At 46.9% G+C, this 21,221-nt stretch overlaps 1 protein-coding gene across 2 annotated transcripts in view; it reads right to left on the minus strand.

Moving 5' to 3' along the window:
- The window catches only part of PNPLA1 (patatin like phospholipase domain containing 1), a 43,955-nt gene that overhangs the window by 19,171 nt on the left and 3,563 nt on the right, over positions 1-21,221 (minus strand). The window contains exons 2-4 of one of the 2 annotated variants that reach the window (XM_055264334.2): positions 3,315-3,547; positions 1,740-1,805; positions 467-676 (exon numbers count right to left, since the gene is read on the minus strand). In XM_055264334.2, the coding sequence (XP_055120309.1) occupies positions 467-676; positions 1,740-1,805; positions 3,315-3,547 (509 nt within the window). Of the gene's footprint in view, positions 1-466; positions 719-1,739; positions 1,806-3,314; positions 3,548-21,221 lie in introns of those variants that run through there. The other variant, XM_055264336.1, reaches the window with a different exon arrangement.

Genomic DNA, 21,221 nt, shown 5'->3' on the forward strand with positions numbered 1-21,221 from the left:
ATTTTGGGCTTTGCTGGCCACATGCAGTCTCTGCCTAACGTTCTTTTTCTTTTTCTTCTTTTTTTTCCCCCCATAACTCTCTAAAAATGGAAAAAGCTTTCTTAGCTCACAGGCTGTACAAAAACAAGCCATAGGCTAGATTTGGCCCGTGGGCTGCAGTTTGCCGACCTTTGATTTTGTACATGAACTGTCTGAATGGAAGGGTTCAGTTAATATTTCTATCAGCACTTCTGACATCATCTCGCTTTACAGGGGAGAATATTGAAGCTGGGAGAGCTTAAGGCACTTGTTCAAGGTCACATAGCTAGTTCGCAGCAAGGCCAGGATGCAGGTCTAGGAGGAAGTTTAAGGGATCATTTGAGGGGGGGAGACTCAGATGGAACTTGAGTGGGCCCCAGTGACTCTCTAACCCCACCCCTAGTCTCTGGTACCTTCCCCCACTCCCCAGACCCCTCCTGCCTCTCACCACCAGGTCCGGGGGGAACAATGCGTGGGTCATCCTGGCGATGTTCTCCAGGGAGAACTGGAAGGAGCAGTTGAACATGCGAAAGTCGTGGAAGATGGCCGGGCAGTCCCGGGGACAGATGTCCTGCTGCCCACTGAAGGTGGAGATGGTGATGGCATCGGTCCAGAAGGCACAGGGCTGCATGCCCGTGAAGCCCCCGTCGATGTACCTCTGTGGGGGCAGAGTGAGAAATGCCCACCTGGGACCAGAGTTCTCAGCCCCACTCGGAGTACATCGAAACGGCCCATAGAACATGGCACCAGCTTCAAGGGCCCATCAAGGAAGGTCCAGAAGACCCTTCAGGATAAGGCTGGAGACGGAGGTCCTGGTGGGTGTGTGGTGTGCCCTGGTCACTTAGTGAGTCTGCACTGGCCTCCGGACTCCCAGCCCGGTGCTCTGTCCTGCACTGATCCTCCCTCCACTATCTTAGTGGCTCTGAGACTGGGGCTCCCAGGGCTCTGCGTGCAGGGGACCCATATTCTGGGTAAAGCAGGAGATGTGCTCCTCTGCCACAGCCCCACCACCTGTTCATCCACAAGCCCCTTCCTTTCTGGGGCTTCTGTTTTCTCACCTATGAATGAAGGACGACAAATACTGAGGCTCTAACTCTCAGGGCTGGCTGACATGCAATACGGGCTCCATCTACTACCTGAATCCTAGTCTCTGGCCCTGACTTTCTCTGCATATAAAATGAGGAGGGGGCATGAGCTAGACCATCACCACTCAGAGTGTCGCCCACCCACCAGCAGCATGGGCAGCACCTGAGGCTGGTTAGGGGCGCAGACCCTCAGGCCCTGCCACAGACTGCCTGGATCAGAACTTGCATAATTTTACGAGACCCCAAGGGATTCACGGGCACATTAAAGTCTGTAAGGCCCTGGCCTACAGGGCCTCAGAAAACATCCTCATCATTTGAGGTTCCAGGTCCCAGCGCTTCATCTCCTCTGCTCTGTCAAGTCTGGGAAAACCTGCCAAGCCTACGGAGCCTTGATTTGCCCGGCTCGGCAGTGGGTGGCTGGGTCCAGAGAGGAACCCACCCCAGCTGGAGAAGTTCATCTTAAAGGCCCAGAAAGCCACCTACATTGGGAATTCTGAGTAACAACACGAGAAACTCTCCAACTCCAGGTCCTCCCACTACATTCTGAGACCACCCCCCTGCTCCCCCAGGTGTGAGTCACAGGGACCCGAGGTCCCTTGGATCTCGTCTCACCCCTCACCATGCCAGAGCACTCACCACACCGCGGTAAGTCGGGGGGATGAGGCCACAGTACACAGGGACGAAGCAGCTGCAGTATAGGGCCTGTGTGGAGAGAAGAGGGCTGAGATGCTGGAGGCCCGGGGCGAGGGGTGGGGACAGCTCACCTGTCGGCTGCTGGGCCACCCATCACCAGCCCGGACCTCCTTAAATCCTAGGTGAAGGTGCCGCACTGGGAAGCAGAGCTCCGAGTTCAATTCCTGGCCTGGCCTTCACTAATTGCGTCCTTGGTAACCTACTTGGTCCGTCTGGCCCTGATGTCCTAGCTTTAAAGCGGGAGGGGGTCCTCAATAGCTTCGGGGTTCCTTCTGATGCTGAACTTTCATGAATCCAATGGGATTCAACAACCATTAATGTGTGTCAGCCCTGGGCCAGGCCCTGGAAGCAAAGGAGGCTGAAAGGCCCACCCTTGGGAGTGTCCTACGAGAGGGAGCGAGCAAGTGAGTGACGGTGCAGTGGGGTGACAGGGGCTTGATGGAGGTGAGAATGGGCACCGTGGCTCCACAAGAGGGGTGCAGGCAGGGTGGGAGGGGATGAAGGGAAGTGCCCTGGCAGGAGGGACTGGGTTTCAACAGCAGGCAAAGCAGCGTGGGAAGGAGGGAGGGGATCCCAGCCAGAGGGAGTGGCAGGTGCGAAGGCCCAGAGGCCTGGCTTGTGTGTGGTTTGCTAGGGTTGGCATGGTAGGAGTGGAAGGTGGGGGAGAGGGCTGGGGAGAGAAAACTGCAGCAGTGGGCGATGAAGTCAGAACGGGGGTGGGCATGAGGAGGCAGATCTGGAAGAGCTGGCTGCTGATAAACCCAGGGGGCCGTGAGGGGCGAAGGAGGTATCTATGCCTACTACCTGTTCATCCCTCATCCCCAGGATTACTGCCAGGCCAGTATGGGATGAGGATGGGGTGGCGAAGGCCCTGTACGTGGGGGAAGGAAGGAGAAATGGAGATGTGGGATGGAGGCCATGCAGCTTAACCCCTTTATCCCGAAAGACACTGGGACCTATCTGCGGCCCTCTCCAGCAATCATTATTCATAACTAAAATTCAAATTAATGAGCTTAGGGCAGTGCACTCAGGATTAGCATGCACTTTTCTAAGTGTTAACTGACTTGGTAACAATTCAATCCCTTATCAAGGGCCACTGGAAGAGAGGGGGCAGAAAGGGGACATGGGGGCCCCTCTCCCCTGACCGTTCCCACAAAGTGGGAGAATTCAGGGGGGATGCATGGCAGCCCAGCCTGGAAGGCCCTGAAGGAGCCCTGGGCCCTCTGCAGGTCACTCCTGGGCCTCTGGGAAGCTCCAGGCTTAGCGCAGAGGGCCCGGCGGGACGGCTGTGAAGGCCGAAGCATTGAGGGTGGCGGTCAAGCCTGGTTTGTCCTGGGCTTCTGTGCCCATCTCATCTAACACTGCACCTTGCACAGGGAGACACTGGGGGCATGAAGGAAGGGAAGGACTAGGGAAGTGAGGCAGGCAGGTGAGGCATCGGGCTGAGCTGTGGAGAAAGAGCAGGAGCAGCCCTCCCGTGCCCCTCCGTGGCCCTCCCTCTCAGCCCAGCCCCCTTGCCTCAATGAGCTCCTCCTTGGACGTGAACTCTGAAACCACCACATTCTCTCCGTCCGTTAAGCGGGTGAGGCTCACATGGAGCTTCCCCGTGGTGACCTTGTAGGAGTCCTCGGGCAGGACCCGGTACAGAAACTGCCTCATCATCTGCACCATCTTACAGGACGGGGACAAGGGCCCCAGGAAGGATTTCTTCACCTCGGCCACACCCACGTTGAGGACTCTGAGGTACTCATCTGCAAAGGAAGCAGAGAAGAGGGGGCAGTTGGCGCCACCCAGTGGCCAGGGGCCAAGGGAGGTCTAGGGTAGTTTCTCCAACTCATCTCTGAATCCAACAAATGGAGAAACCAACTCATCTCTGAATCCAACAAATGGAGAAACCTACTCATCTCTGAATCCAACAAATGGGGAAACCTGGAATTCAGAAGCTGGGAAAACCCCAGGAATCAGCCTGCTGTCTTGCACATGAGGGAAGCAAGATACTGAGGAAGGAAGTCGCTGGCTCCAGAGAGCCCAGAGCTAGGCGATGGTGGAGCTGGACCCAGGCATCCTGACCTTTGTCCAGGAGTTGCTACGTGACAGACACCTTCATATCAACAGTTAAAGGAACACTTTAGCCCAACCCCAAATAGCTTTCCCCAACTTCTTGTCACTCTGCCTGGAAGCCCACTGCCAGACCACATTTTTGGAGTCCTGTATGAGATTCCTATTAAAACACTGGTGCAGTTGGAAGTTGTTCCCAAATTACGCCCTGGGATACTTGCTTAGTGCCCACTGAGTCTGTGGGCAGGGAAGGGGTGCTGGCCTTGGGCCAGTGAATCACGAGGAGGAGGTGAACTTTGTCTTGAAACCATTGCATCATCTTTCCTTTATGGCCCTGGTCCAGGTCTGAGAGGGAGATGACCCTGAGATATGGAGTATGTAAGGCTCGCCTGTGCCATGTGCTCAGTGGGCAGATGCGCTATTCAGGGGGTGGCAGAGGAGGGTGTAATCTTCCCCACCCCAAGTCCCCAGAATCCCACCAGGGAAGTCTGGGTTGTAAGCTTAATAAGGGCTAACTTGCTTAATTCCCACAACAATACTGGGAGGTAGGTATTTCTATCTTCCTTTTACTGACCAGGAAACTGAGGTTCAGATAGGTAATATAACTTTCCCAGGGTCAGCATCAGCCAGTTTATAAGTGGATAAAGTAGCATTTCAACTTAGGATGTGTGACTCCAGAGCCCAGGCTCCTTCTATTACACTAAGCCAAAAGCTTCTTCTGGAGCTGAGCCCACACCTGCTTTTTGCTGACCCCTGCTCATCTCTACCCTGTGCAAGCCTTTGGGAAAATCAGGAGTGAAAATAGCTCTGGAAAGGATTGCTAACTTTTTAAAGCAAACATTTATTTGTAAAATATGCTATAATACGCTATATGGAAGAACTTTCTTATAGTTAGTGTCATGTAGCAATGGCTACATGGGGAAGCCGTGCAGTCATGAGGTTTTTGCCATAGCAGGTAACCAGGCAGAGGCTGGACAAGTATCTCTGTCAGAGAGTTTATCAAAAAGATTCCTGCATGAGTGGTAAGGGCTAAGATTCCTTCCAACTTTGAGATTCTGGGATTCTCACAGGCACCTTGCAATATATCTGGGAAGTAATCAGTGTGCCTTACTCGCCTATTTATAAATAGAGCAGCTGAGACACAGAGATGTTAAGTGATTTACCCAAAGTCACACGGCAATTTGAGGACAAGCCAAAACTAAAGATGCCCTACTCCTCTTGTGTTTTATGGTTTACCGATTATTCCACCCCAGTCCTCTAGGTGAGTAAGAAAAGAAGCTTCAGCACCATTTTACAGATGCAGAAACTGACACAGAGAAAAGCTAAGTGTCTTGCCTGAGGGCAGGCAGCCAGGCAGTGATTTTTCTGACTCCATACCCCACCTTCTTTCCTTGGGGTTTGGACTGATCTCAGGAATGAAGAGGCTGAGCAAGCCTGGGTTGCCTTGGTGACAGCCTTTTTTTTTTTTTTCCAACCTTCAGAGTCACACCTGCATATGTGTAGTAGGGACCTCCCTGAGCAATGGAGCAACGTAGCTGTCACCCTCCTACAGGGGGAGGGTGCTCCTGGGAGGTGGAAAGGCCCTACAGTTTTAGTGAGGTTAGCCTTATCATGTGCCAGCAGAGGTAAACAGTGTTTGCCCTCAAGGGAGGGCAGCAGCTAACCCACTCACAGGTGATGTGATGTGGCAACTGCTCATTTGGATACCAAGGTGTTGGATCACTGCGGTCTCGCCCATAAGACCAGCTGGGATGGGGAGTCAAGCCGGGGCAGGGAATTCTTAGTGAGCAGCTTAACACCTGGCAAGGGTCAGTGGCTTTTCCCATGAGGCCTGGAGCCAGGAACGCCTGATCTCCCAGCAGAAGCCACCCCTGGGAGGGAAGCAAGGAAATTTGTTCTTATTACAAAAATCAGACATGCTTATTGTGGAAAAACTTTTAAAAATGCAGATAAGCAGAGAGAAAAAAATTAAAATGTCTTGGAATCCCTCCTCCTAGAGACTAACATGTGGTCTGTCTTCTTAAACTAAATATTTTATTTTTATTCATACTTATAAGGGATCATACAATACGCACTATTTGTAACTTGCTTCTTTCACCTAATATGTTGTGAATGTTTTTCCAGGTCAAGAAATATCCATTTATAACCTAATTTGTTTTTTCAAATAGAGTTTTGTTCTGTCACCCAAGCTGGACACCATGATAGCTCACTGCACCCTGGAACGCCTGGCTCAAGCAACCCTCTCGCCTCAGCCTCCTGAGTAGCTGGGATTACAGGCAAGTGCCACTACACCCAGCTAATTTTTTTATTTTTTAAAAAATAGGGTCTCGTTATGTTGCCCAGGTTGGTCTTGAACCCCTGGTCTCAAGCAATCCTCCCACTTTGGTCTCCCAAAGTGCTAGGATTACAGGCATGAACCATTGCACCCAGCCTATAACCTAATTTTAAAAGCAGTATGGAAAGCTGTTGTAAGGTTATACAATTATTTATTGATCAGGAAACCAAGAGTGGTTGGCTATTTAGTTTATTTTATTGCTCTTCTAAATAATGATGCAATGAACAATCTCATGCTAGCTTCTTTATCCATATACTTATTTTCCTTAGAATAAATTCCTCGAAGTGAGAATGCCAGGTCAAAGGCACGCATATTTAAAGTCTTATAATGCTTACTTTAATGGTGGCTTTAGTATATTATTCATCTACAGTCAACTCTCACCTATTCAGGGGTGGGGTTGGGTGACAGGAACAAAACAGTGGACAAAATAATGCAAACAGTGTCGACATTCCAAAGTAGTCACATCTGAAAATGGTGCTATCTGGAAATTAGCAATGCTCTAGCCAGTCATGTCGCCTGGGAGGAAGAGGGCAGGAAGTTGTCTGATTCTCTCAGTCTAGCTCTCCTGCTGCTGGCTGAAGCCACACACCAAAGGATTCTGTTATCTCTGCATCTTCTTACTTCTCTCCAGGGGTGTGTGTGTGTGTGTGTGTGTGTGTGTGTGTGTGTGTGTGTTTCTGTCTGTCTTCAAAGTCTCTGACTGTCTTTCTCTGTGTCTCTTTGTCTCTGTCTCTCTCTCTCTCCTTTCTCTCTCTCCCAGCAACTAATCTGGTTAAACAAATCTATGCTGGTAGAAAGTTAAGTGTTAAGCACAGCAATTGCTGGGTGCTGAGAGAGGGGATAAATTTAGCTTCTTTATGTATTACCATATTTTCCAGCACCTTCTCCCATTTAAAGGCCTCCTTCAGAGCTGCAGGCTGCCAGGCTCTGAGACACAGACTCCCACACTAACCACAGCAAGGTTATTAGAAGCAGCACCGCAGACCCAATGTGTCCTGATCAGGGTACTCAAAGTTGACTGCTCCCACCCCTCAGCCCACCCTAGGCACATCCACTTCTGCTCAAAGGAGGGGATTCTCTGAGGGTAAATCTGGTTCTCCTCCTCCTCTCACAATAGCCTATCACTGAGCTTTGCCCATAGGAAGCTCTTCAGAAACCTCCCCTGAGGTTTCCAGGGGAGAGGCCCATCTCTCCCCTGGAAATTCCTCCAGGGGAGAGATGGGCCATACTCCATGCCCACCAAGGCTCTCAGTGTGTGAACAAAGGAATATAAAAACCTGAGAGCAATGGAGATGCCCCCAAGGAAGAGCTACTTGACTTAATTACCCAATAAAAGCTTGAAGTCAAGATCATCCCAGATAGATGGATAGACAACAAGAGTTAACAATATTGATTAGTGTGGTCAGCTCACCAGGTTTTATGAGTCTAATTTGCCAAGAAAAATAAGTAAATAAGATGCTGGGTCAATGCTGGGTGTGGTGGTTCATGCCTGTAATCCCAGCACATTGGGAGGCTGAGATGGGAGGATCACTTGAGCCCAGGAGTTTGAGACCAGCTCTTACAGCATAGCAAGACCCCTGTCTCTACAAAAAAAAAAAATTTAAATTAGCCAGGCATGGTGGCATGCCACTGTAGTCCCAGCTACTCAGGAGGTTGAGGTGGGAGGATCACTTGAGTCCGGGAGGTCGAGGCTGCAGTGAGCCATGATTGCATCACTGCACTCCAGCCTGGATGACAGAGTGAGACCCTCTAAAAAAAAAAAACGTAAAAAGATGTTGAGACTGGGAGATTTTTGAATGGCACTTGGAAGCTATATTTCCAAGTTTCAGCCACTCAGAGAGTCTTTCTTTTTTAAATTTAATTAGAATTTTTTTTTTAGAGACAGGGTCTCACTCTGTTGCCCAGGCTCCTCAAAGGATCCTCCCACCTCAGCCTCCTGAGTAGCTGGAACTACAGCATGTGCCACCATACCAGATAATTCTTTTTATTTTGTAGAAACAGGGTCTCACTGTGTTGCTAAGGCTGGTCTCGAACTCCTGGGCTCAAGCAATCCTCCCATCTCAGCCTCCTAAAGTGTGGGGATTACAGGCATGAGCCACTGTGCCCAGCTGATCAGAGAGTCTTTCCGTGACTACATCCATTTCTTGGAAAGAGCTTAGGCTCTGGAGCCAGGCAGATTTGGTTCAAATCCCAGCTTCACCACATGCTATCTAGATCATCACTGGCCACTTAAATAACACCTTTCATCCTCAACTTTGTTGCCTGTAAAATTAGTATAAGAATACCTACCTTACTGGATTATGATGAGGCAGACAGCTTTTAAAGTGCCTGCACATAGTAAATGCCCAAATATTGGGTATGGCAATAATTCCTTATGTGACAAGGCATTTTGATGATTCAGACTCTCAGCCTGCTCATCTGAACAGGAGATAGTGATCCCTACCCCCACATCCTTATCAAGGTGTGGTCAGGCTCATGTATGGAATCAAAGAGCAAAATACGAGCTTGGAGTGAGAGGGTGCACCCCAGTTTCAGAGTAGTGTAGTCCTGACTGGGAGACACTCCCTCTCCTGTCAACTTGGGGGACCCTACAGGTATAGTAGGGGGAAAGAGGGGCTAGAAAAATCATCAAAGGGGAAGAAGAGGGATAATTGTACATGCGTTTATTTTATTTGTTCAGGTGGATAATGCTCCCCCCTTCACGAGGGCAAGGATGGTCTCTGTCTTGTTCATTCCTTTGTCCCTAGCACTCAATATAGTGCCTGGAATACGGTGGGCACTTAAGAAACATGCACGCAGGCATGAATAATGGATAAATGAATGAACTCCAGAAACTGAAGCGGGATACTGAGGTCCAGAGAGAGAAGTCGCTATTCAAGATGACCCAGAGGATAAAAACAGAAGGCTTCTCTTCCCCAACTCCACATGGCCTCTTGCTAAATGAAAAATCATAGAAAGGCGGGCACTTGGGGCTGATAATTTAAGCTGCTGAGGATGCCGTTCACAGGGTGCCAGAATTAGGTCTGCAGTGAGGGATGGATCTGCCACAGAGGATGGGACTGCAGGGCCCCATGCTCAGGGCGCACTGGTAGCCTAGCAACAACCTCCGGTTCAACCAATCACTGCGAGGCGCCGCCGCCGGCCCTGCTCCCAGAGCAGCGTGCGTGGTGGGCGCGCAGGAAGCAGGGGGCGCAGCAGCCCCTGGGGAGGGGCCGATGAATGCTCAGAATCCCTGCATGGATCACCTGAGAGTTGGCTGCTCCTAGCTGGTCCCTAATTGCAGACTGAATTGTAATCTGCGTTTTCCTGTGGGTATATCTTGAATACCCGACCCCAGCGTAATAATAATTGTTATCACCTTAACAACAATCGTTTCCCTAAGCAGGCTTTCCCACCTATTATCTCAGTTTATCCTCACAGTGACAGCCAGCCTCCGAGGAGCAGTGACCCTGATTTATTTACCATTTTATTTCTATGCCCTACACTGCAGGGGTATTGATTGAAAAACAATTTGGCTTGAAGCTACAGTGTCACTACTAGAAGGTTTACAGAGACTCTCTGGGGCAGTGAGTTTTCAGTAAGGGAGCCTTTGTTCAAAAGAAATCTTAAGTGGAAACCCAATATATAAAACAGCTAAAAATGTGGCTGTTCTGGGTTGAGGCTGTTCTGAGACTGTCCCATCGCCCCACCCACCTTAGGAAGGTAGCCCCTAAAACACTGCCCTGAGACTCCTAAGATTCTGGGATCCTAGATCAGAAATACAAGTCCCAATGAATTCTCACATTTTAAAGGTAAGAAATCCTGCCCAGGAAAAAGGTGAGGCTCAATAAATGTTGGCCAGATGGATGGGTGGATGGATGAATGGATGGATAGTTAGATGGTTGGTTGGATGGGTGGATGGATAAAGGAAGGACATACCCTAGGACCTAGTTTTTGTTTGCAGAAATAGAACTAGAATGTATATGAAAACTCACATTTTTCTGCTCTGCCCTAAATGCATTATAGGCTTTCACCAATAGCAAAACAACTCTGACCTATTCAGCACTTCGAACCAAACCAAACAAAACAATATTTTTAATGGATAATAACAATCCTCCACATAGACCTTCTTCTAACCCTAAGAGTTTACTAAAGAATTGAATTTAAAAGTTCAGACTGGCTTATATCCAATTGTCATGGAAACAGAAATGTCTCCTGCTGATTCATCACCCATGCTCCTAGCAAGGTGTCCGCAGGACCGTTTGCTTGCCCTCAGATAGAGGGCCTGGGGCCTCAGCCCTCACCCCACTATGAGCTTTTCCCCCCAGAATCCAGGCACAACCTCCAACATCCCACTTCAGGTTCTTACTGATCACCCTGAGGTGAAACAGGCAGAGAGAGAATGCATCTAGAAAGCTCCCTGGAAATGATCATGTATTTAGGGCCATTGCCCCTGCTCTTTTCTCTCTGTTTTCTTTGGTGGACCCAGAAGTCCTTTTGGGGCCCTGCTCCAAGGTAGAAATTAATACTGCCTCTCATCTAGGCTGTGACCTATCCTGCCGTACAGATTCTCCATGCACTACCAAGGGGACACTGGGATGATGTTACAGCTGTGAACTAAGTCACCCCCTAGTCTTAAGACTCAGCTGGACTTGAGGTCTCATGAGGCAAACCACAGGCAATGTGCTCTGTCAATCCTGCTTCTAACTTGTGCTCCCACAGGGATGCATGCTAGACTCTGAGCTAGGGCATAGGAGGAGATTCTTTCTTTTTCTGTTTTTTCTTTCTTAATCTTTTTAGAGACAGGGTCTCACTACATTGCCCAGGCTGGACTTGAACTCCGGGGCTCAAGTGATTCTCTTGCCTCAGCCTCCTGAGTAGCTGGGGCTACAGGTGCACCACCATGCCCAGCTGAGGAGATTCTTCCTTACGTGGTGATTTCATCAGGACAGAGTTGGGTTACCCACAGGATTCATGGGTGAACTCCTAACTCAGGGGAACCAAAAAAGTCTGGAGGTTTATTTACCATTTGTTTGGCTGTCTTCCCCCTAGAATTGGAAAAAGAGCTCAACTGTCTTTCTTGAATTTGAGCCCAAAGTGAAGCAAAGAAAACAATGCTATTTTAATACTGTCTAAGTGAGTTGGTTTAAAAATGGATCCTCCAAATGCAGTGTGGAATCCTGGATTGGATTCTGGGACAGAAAAGAGACATTAGTAGAAAAATCGGTGAGATTCTAATAAGTCTGCAGTATAGTTAATAAGAATGTACCAATATTGATGTCTTAGTATTGGCAAATGGACCATGGTTATGTAAGATGTTAACATTAGGGGAGACTGGGTGAAGGATACACAGAGCTCTGTACTATTTTAGCAACGTTTCTGTGAAGCTGACATTATTCCAAAATAAAAAGTTTATTATTAAATTTTTAAAAATCACAGATCAGGCCAGGTGCGGTGGCTCATGCCTGTAATCCCAGCACTTTGAGAGGCCAAGGCGGGCGGATCACGAGGTCAGGGGTTCAAGACCAGCCTGGCCAAGATGGTGAAACACCATCTCTACTAAAAATACAAAAATTAGCTGGGCTTGGTGGCATGCACCTGTAATCCCAGCTACTCAGGAGGCTGAGGCAGGAGAATTTCTTTAACCCAGGAGGTGGAGGTTGCAGTGAGCTGAGATCTTGCCACTGCACTTCAGCCTGGGTGACGGAGCAAGACTCTGCCTCAAAAAAGTTAAATTAAATTAAAAACACACACATACACACAAATCAAGCAAGGCTGTTAGGGATACAGTGCCTGGCACTCACAGGGGCTCAGTTAGCACCTGCTGATACCAGGGGGATGGATTAACGTATGTCACGTACATGAGTTGCTTTCCAAATAGATGTTTGTACTATGTAACGAGCACATTCAAAGCTTTACCAGATCTTCCATTCAATGTTCTTCTACTAAAAAGTCCAAGGGATTGTTTGGGGAAAATGAATCTTTATCCATTTGGATAGAGAGGTTTAAACATGTAAAGCATAAGTTCCTTTGAGTGAGATGGAAGATACTGGTTCCAACATGGTAGTGGGAGTTACAACAACAACCACACAATGACACCATTTCCATAATATTGTATAAAAAGTCCTTTTGTATTTGTCACGCCACTTGATCTTTCTTTCTTTCTTTCTTTCTTTTTTCTTTCTTTTCTTTCTTTCTTTTCTTTCTTCCTTTCTTTCTTTTTCTTTCTCTTTCTTTCTTTTCCTTCCTTCCTTCCTTCTTTCCTTCTTTCTTTCTGTCTGTCTATCTTTCTTTGACAGAGTTTCGCTTTTATTGCCCAGGCTGGAGTGCAATTGTGCCATCTTGGTTCACTGCAACCTCCCCACCTCCTGGGTTCAAGTGATTCTCCTGCTTCAGCCCCCCGAGTAGCTGGGATTATAGATGCCTACCACCATGCCCTGCTAATTTTTTGTATTTTTAGTAGAGACAGGGTTTCACCATGTTGGCCAGGCTAGTCTCAAACTCTTGACCTCAGGTGATCCATTTGCCTTGGCCTCCCAAAGTGCTGGGACTACAGGCATGAGCCACTGCACCCAGCCAGATCTCACTTTCTTAACCAACGTATAAATAATTGCTTGACCCATGGAGTGTAACAAGAAAGCTGTCATGTTGCTTGCAAAGCAATTTCTGAAATCACAATTAGAGAGGATGTAGAATGTAGACATTTAGAGAAATCCCGGTCTTGGCTCTGTTGTATAAACCTGGGAAAATTATCTAATCTCTAAATCCCTGTTTCCTCATTTGTAAAGTGAGTATAAATATAGTATCTGCTTCATAGGGTTGTGAGGGGATTAGAGTAAAAGATGCATATGAAGCACTTAGCACGGGACCTGGCACATTCTAAGTGCTTGGTAAATAGCTGTTATTCGAAATACACTAAGACGTGAATTTGAGCAGAATACATTTTTACAGAAAACACTGCCATCTCAGCTAACTAATTTGGGGAGTGATTTTTAATGAAGACATTTTGATTCTGAAAGTGTACCCAGCAGCCAGGACTGAAATCCAAGTTACATCTGGGCAACATATACACGTACACACCCACTCACACTCACCCACACACCTGCAACAGGAAAAAAATGGAGGTTCTCATTCATGTATTAAGGAACACTGGAGAGACTTCCAACTCCTGTAGTATGGTGGGCTGAGCTAAAGAGGAACCTTTCCAGCTTCAGAAACAAGAGATCAGGTGCCATGGCTCATGCCTGCAATCCCAGCAATGTGGGAGCCGGAGGCAGGCAGATTCATTGAGGCCAGGAGTTCGAGACCAATGTGGGTAACATACTGAGACCCTGTCTTTACAAAAAAATTAAAAAATTAGCCAGACATGGTGGCACGTGCTTATAGTCCCAACTACTCAGGAGGCTGAAGCAGGAGGATCGCTTGAGCCCAGGAATTCAAGGTTACAGTGAGAGCTATGATGACGCCTCTGCACTCCAGCCTAGGTGACAGAGAGAGACCCTGTCTCAAACAACAAAAACAATAACAACAAAAAGCCCAATATTAAATACAATATAAAACAAAGTTGTAAGACATGGTTGAACTCACAAGAAAGGAAGAAATGAAGAGGGAACTGAAAGCCAGTGGCATGAGAAGGAAAGCTGATGATGTGGTAACTGCGGGGACTGTTATCAGACAAGAAACTGGCAGGGACAGGGACTACATTCTTGGGCTGGGTGAACTGAGACCTCTGCTTAAAGCTAGGACCCTCCAAAGGCTGCTGGGCTATTACAAGGTGCCAGTGGCTTGTGTCTGCCCAGGGATCTGGGTGAAAAAACACAGTCTCCCATAAAAAATGAAAGACCCAAATCTGTATTACATATGGTTTAGAGCTTGAATCAATACAACCTACAGAGTAATTAACATGAAAATTGGTCCCAAGTCAGCAATAATCCTAGGGTGTTTGGCCGGAGCCAGTGCATACTAGCTGAGATGGGTCCTTCCACTGCCGGGGCCACACAGAATTCCCACAGAAAAACCAAGTCCTTGTGCAGATGAGCTCACAATTGCCATGAAAAACATTGCTCAGACCAGGCTGGATTCCAGTCATCTTTGTTTTTGTTTTTGTTTTAGTTTTTTGAAATGGAGTCTTGCCGTGTTGCCAGGCTGGACTGCAGTGGTGCAATATTGGTTTACTGCAACCTCTGCCTTCCGGGTTCACACAATTCTCCTGCCTCAGCCTCCCGAGTAGCTACGACTACAGGCACGCGCCACCATGCCCAGCTAATTTTTGTATTTTTAGTAGAGACAAGGTTTCAGCGTGTTGGCCAGGATGATCTTGATCTCCTGACCTCGTGATCTGCCCACCTCGGCCTCCCAAAGTGCTGGGATTATAGGCGTGAGCCACCACACCCAGCCTGTTTGTTTTAATAAAGTTTAATTTGTTCTCTGGGACATTCTTGACTTTGGAAAGTGCTGTTTTATCTATGCTTTTCTATTTCAAGGTAATTTTCTTTTCACGTATTCACCCATTCATTCAACATTCATTCTTCAAAGACTTATTTTGTGACTAATATTTGCCAAACACTGGGCCAGGAATGCATCCATGACTTCTTTTGTCTTTCACCATAATGTCCAAGGGATGTGTTTCCAATTACCCAAGTTACAGATGGCAAAACCAAGGGCAAGATGGGTCCCTGGACAGCCAAGAACCCACGGAACTTGGGGGCAGAGTTGGAAGTTCAGCCCTAGCCCTCCTCCTTCCTGGGAACTCTATTCTCCACTAATCCTGGCTATGTCTCATTCCTCAACTGAGTGACAAAGATAGGTGCATGAGTGACCAAGGAAAGGAGTTACTAAAGCGAGGTTCTCACAGAGGAAACCTTGACTCTCCAGTGTCAGCCCCAGTGGACCAGAATACACCTTGAGCCACCTACCAATGACAATAACCAGCCAGCCTCAGCTCCAGGGCCTCAGGAGAATTTCAGTCACTGGGCGGGCAGGAGCTGCCGAAGGTAGCACTGGCCCTAGTGTGGGAGGCTGACCAAAACGCTTCTCCAGTGCTCTGTCTCCGTGAGAGGAGTTGTGCTGGGTCCTGTTGTGCACACATTTGCGGGGCAGGGGGCAAAACACATGGCTCCTCTCGACCTCTCATGTTTTGCAAGATCCCTTTGAAGCCTGTTTCCTGCCCTGAGGAACAAGCCATCTCCCTTTCTGAGAACACAAGCATGTTTGCACCGGGGGCAACTACAGACCTCTCAGCCTGGAACTCTCTTCCCTCAGTGCACGTGGCTCTCTCCCTAGCTTCATCCACCTCAGAGGGGCCTTCCCTGGCCAGCCCACCCAACACTGTGCCCTTGTGTCATTCTCCCATCCTTCCCCTGCTTTATCTTCTCCTTTGAGCACGCATGCTGACCTTTTTTATATGCTTAATTTTCTATGGCTTAATTTCACCAAGAGAATATCAGCTTCATGAGGGTGGACATCCACTGCTTTGCTCACTGCCAGACCCCCAGGACCTAGAATGAATGAGCGAATGAATGATTTATTTCATCACCATAATTCAGCCAAAATCTGATACTCAACCTCCTTGTCTGCATCTTGAGGGAACTGGGCTCAAACAGTTAAAAGAAATTACTGAAAGATTTTCTTTACATATAATTTTAGCAAGATCCCCCATGGATAAGATGGACAACAGCGGGGCTGTACTAGTGCAGCTGGGGCTTCAGATGTGTCTGTCCCCTGCTTTTCCTCCCCATCTGCAGAACACTAAGGATCCCTGGAACACAGTTTGGAAACTATTGGCCTAAGTGAGGTCTGCCTCCAACTAGTCACTTTCTCTCCCAGGGTCTAAATACAATTATCTGCAAAATGAGGGAGCTGGACTTACTGACCTTGACACTGCAACATTCTAGCGTTATATCTCATATCCATAACTACAGAAAATTATCCAAGAGCCGGGGAAACTACAAAATACAAATAGCAAAGACACATTCAGTGTCACACTGGCCAATAGCCAGCAAACACCAGGAGTTTATCAAGGAGTTCTTGTTTTATGAGCAGTTTGTGGGAGCCACAGGACCCACAAGGTCTCAGATTGCTCAACCAACCTAGTTGATGAAATGAGACACCGTATCTGAAACAGTTAAGACCATACAACATCAAATGCTAGAATATGTGGGCAGATTTTATGGGCAAACTAGACATCATGGAAAAGAGAGATGGAGTGGGGTAAAATGGGATGGTGTCTGGGAAGGAGGTTTTCTCTCTGAAAGGGGGACAGAGGGTCATTCTAGGCAGGAGACACAGTAGGTGCCATGGTGCATTTCCCAGGCCCCCTGCTGCAAGACCGAGGCACTCATGCTCCCACTGCCAGGGGCAGCTGCTGGTGGGCCAGAGCTGAGCCCTTTCCCAGACAACAAACTGGACTTGGCTTTGTGATTGTCTGTTTGTTTGTTTGTTTGTTTGTTTTTAGAGACATGGTCTCACTCTGTCACCCAGGCTGGAGTGCAGCGGCACAATCGTAGTTCACTGCAGCTTCAAACTCTTGGGCTCAAGTGATCCTCCCACCCCAGCCTCCTGAGTAGCTGGAACTATAGAGATAGGTCACCACACCTGGCTAATTATTTTATTTTTTGTAGAAACACAGTCTCACTTTGTTGCCCAGGCTGGCCTCAAACTCTTGGCCTTAAGCAATTCTTCTGCCTCAGCCTCCCATAATTCTGGGCTCACAGGCAGGAGCCACTGCACCTGGCCAACTTTGTGATTAGGAAGTCGTGGTCTTGGTTTCAGGCAGGGGCAGAGTTTCTCCAGGATCCTCATGCCATTGATTATGGTTGTTGCAACAGAGACTTCTGGTTGTCCCCAATACCCATTCTCCCCTTCTTCCTTTGTAATTGAACCTCCAATTTTTAGCTGGCCACATGGCCTCCCAAAATAAAGTCTACATTTCCTGGGTTCTCTTGCAGTCAGGTGTGACCATGTGACTAAATTCCAATCCATGGGATGTAGCTGACGGGACATGTGTTACCTCCAAGTCCTGCTCTAAAAGACTGTGCCCTTCCATTTTCCCTTTCCCACTAGCTGGAGTACAGATATGGCAGGGGACACTTGGACCACAGGAAAGGCAATGCCTTTAAACTCCCGATGTCAGTTGACTTGCACTGTTTACCATGCTCTGGAGGCATCATGTTTCCCCACTGTGTGGCTTTGTCGTGTTGTCATGCTATGTCCTTGCTGGAAGCCTTGGTTCCTGCCCAACCTGTCTCTACCTGTCCAACTTCTACTCACATTTCAAGCATGGACTAGCTCAAATACTGCTTCTATGAGGCCTTCCATGTTTGGAAGTGTTTTCTCCATTCCTCTGCACTCCTATGCCTTATAATTCTCTAACATTCAATAGGAGCTTTCTTGCATTATAACTGTTTGGTAGCTGCCTTTAAGTTTGAGTGGACTGTAAGCTCCTTGTAGCAAGATCAGAGTTTCATTTTGTGTTATATCTTCGCATCCTCTGCAGGGCCTAGTATGTGATCAACTAACACAGAAGGAAGAAAGGAAGCAAGGAAGGAAGGAAGGAACGAAGGAAGGAAGGAAGGAAGGAAGGAAGGAAGGAAGGAAGGAAGGAAGGAAGGAAGGAAGGGACGGACAGACTGGCTTGCCAGTTTTTTACAGGGAGAAAGGTGCCAAGAAGTAGCTTAAGTGGGAGTAGGGTTTTAAGTCTGCCAAATCACTGTTCTTTGATAAGAAACATTTTATTTTTCAAAATTATGCAAATGCAGCTTCAAGGCATGTTTCCAACCCCACTTCTGACAAGATTGGAAATTCTGGATCCCCCAGTGGCAATCACAGAGACCACCCCTCTTAGGTGAATGAACGGATTAATGAAGGTTACCACATCTCTAGTAAAAACCAGGCACTATGTTAAGTGCTTTTACAACATTTTCATGTGCCTTGAACTGGCCTAGTCACAGAACTGGGCATACACGCCAGAAGAAGCACCTCTGCCACCTCAGCTTTCACAGGAAAGAAACACAGGATCTCAGGACAGAAAATCCCCAAACTGGCTACAGAAGTAGGGACATGGCCTTGAGGAGAGCCTCAGAAAATGCTAACTGGGTGCAGTGTCTCACGCCTGTAATCCCAGCACTTTGGGAGGCCGAGGTGGGTGGATTGCTTAAGGTGAGGAGTTCGAGACCAGCCTGACCAACATGGTGAAACCCTGTGTCTACTAAAAATACACAAATTAGCTGGGCGTGGCGGTGGGTGCCTGTAAGCCCAGCTACTCGGGAGGCTGAGGCAGAAGAATCTCTTGAACCCAGGAGGTGGAGGTTGCAGTAAGCTGAGATCACACCACTGGATGCTAGCCTGGGCAACAGAGCAAGACTCAGAAAGAGAAAGAAAAGAAAGAAAGAAAGAAAGAAAGAAAGAAAGAAAGAAAGAAAGAAAGAAAGAAAGAAAGAAAGAAAGGAAGGAAGGAAGGAAGGAAGGAAGGAAGGAAGGAAGGAAGGAAGGAAGGAAAGAAAGAAAGAAAGAAAGAAAGAAAGAAAGAAAGAAGAAAGAAAGAGAAAGAAGAAAGAAAGAAAGAAAGAAAGAAAGAAAGAAAGAAAGAAAGAAAGAAAAAAGAAAGAAAGAAAGAAAGAAAGAAAGAAAGAAAGAAAGAAAGAGGAAGGAAGGAAGGAAGGAAGGAAGGAAGGAAGGAAGGAAGAAAGAAAGAGGAAGGAAGGAAGGAAGGAAGGAAGGAAGGAAGGAAGGAAGGAAAATGGCATAGGTGAAAAAGATCCCATTTCCCATAGCAATAAAAAATAAAACTACAAGGGAAAAACAATCTAATAAAACACACATAATCTTTACTGAAGGATAAAAAAAAGACCAGAATAGAAAGATCAACTATATTTATAAATGGGAAGATGCAATTTCAGTCGAAAGCCCAGCACAGCTTTTCACATGGGGCAGGGAAAGGGCCAAACATAATGGAGGCAACATTTGAAGAAGACAAAAGGAGGAGAAAGAGGAGGAGATTGCTTGTCATATGTGATGAACCCTTTATTATAAGACTATAATGATTAAAACAGAAATAGACAAATTAGCCAACAGAATAGAAGAGACACTTGAATATTCCAGAAGCAGCATTTCAAGTAAGTGTGGAGATAGCCTCTAATTGGCTATCACATGGCAAAACAATTTAAAAATTAGATTTCTACCTCAAGCATTAACAAACAAATTCCTGAGGAATTAACCTAAATATGAAACTTTTAAAACTTTTGAAAGACAATGTAGAAGAAATCATTGTAATAAAGATATTCTAAAACACAAATTATAAGAGGATGGCCAGGTGCGGTGGTTTACGCCTGTAACCCTTGCAATTTGGGAGGCTGAGGAGGGAGGGTTGCTTGAACCCAGGAGTTCAAGACCAGCCTGGGCAACATAGTGAGACCCTGGCTCTACAAAAAATTTTTAAAAATTAGACGGGCATGGTGGCACGCACCTGTGGTCCCAGCTACTCAGGAGGCTGATGTAGGAGGATCACTTGAGCCTAGGAGTTCGAGGCTGCAGTGAGCCATGAATATGCCACTGCACTCCGATGTGGTGCCAGGATGAGACCTAGTCTCAAAAACAAAACAAAACAAAACCCAAGTTGTAAGATGAAAAGATGGATGCATTTGACAGCATTAAAATTAAAATCTGAATAACAAAAGACATCAAAGCAAAATAAAGATACAAGAAATAGAGTGGGAAAAGAGAGGTGCATTGTGTGTAACTGGTGAATGATAAGTGTACAGAATATATAAAGAACACCTATACCTTAAAGGAAAAAGATAACTCAGTAGGAAAAAAACAGGGAAAGGTGGTGAGCAGGCAAAGTACAGAAGAGGAAACGTCTGGTGGTCAATAAGTACATGGGGATGCTGAACATCACTAGCAATCAGGATAGATAGACTAAATACAGTAGATGAGATACAATTTCACATTTATTATATTGGCATAAGATTTTCAAGTGTGACATTGTGGGGAAATTAGAACTCATATCTGCTGCTTGTGGTTAAATTGGTACAACTGCTTTGGAGAGTAACTTATCAAAGTCATTAACAAAGTTAATGATACAAATACCCTAGAATGATACACATTCCATGTGAGCTTGGGAGATACAAACAAGGATGGTTGTAGCCACAAGGAAATTTGTCAAATCCATCAATAAAATGACTAACTATACTGTGGCATAGGAATACAGAGACTTGAAGAAAAACCAGAGACCTAGCCCTGCTTCCTTTTCGGCTTCTAACTAACGATGAGACTTTTGCTTCTGCGTAGAATGCTCTCCCCAAGATATTCTTGGGCTCATTCCCTTACCCACTTCAGGTCTGTGTGGAAATTCCACCTGCTCAGAGAGACTACCTGATCCTGCCTCCGCACCACTTAACATTGCATTGTTAAGCAGGGCAATTTAAAGGATAAGAATGTAGACTCTGGCCAGACTGGTTTCAAATTCTAGCTTTACCAAGTGCTATCTGTGTGACTGTAGGCAAGTTATTTAAATTTTCTGTGACTCAGTTTCCTCCTCTGTAAAATGAGGATCATAACAGTTTTCACCTGGGAGGGCTGTTGTGAGGACTGAATGAGTTAATATGCCAGAGGTAGAACAGTGCCTGATATAAAGGAAGTGCTAGTTAAGAGTAAATTGTATGACAGTTAAAATGAGTGAATGAACTAGACTGGAGTGACTGACGAGCTTCACAAACATGCTGCTGAGCGGACAGAGTGAGTCCCACACATACCTCCCTCACCCTTCCCTTGACTTCTGCCATAATTACGAGCAGCCCACAGTCTAGTCCTTGATTACACCCCACTGCTTGATGTCCTTTTTACAGGGTTTAGTTCCCACCACTGCCGTCCATGACCATCACAGCCTGGCCAAGTAGGTTTGCAGCAGTATTCATCAAACTGAATGAGTTAAATTAGGTCTGAAAAATCTTTTCTTTCTTTCTTCTTCTTCTTTTTTTTTTTTTTATTTTGCGATGGGGTCTCCCTGTATTATCCAGGCTTGTCTTGAACTCCTGAACCCACACAGTCTTCCGCCT

Source organism: Symphalangus syndactylus, chromosome 23 (genome assembly GCF_028878055.3).
Source record: "Symphalangus syndactylus isolate Jambi chromosome 23, NHGRI_mSymSyn1-v2.1_pri, whole genome shotgun sequence".
NCBI lineage: Eukaryota > Metazoa > Chordata > Mammalia > Primates > Hylobatidae > Symphalangus > Symphalangus syndactylus.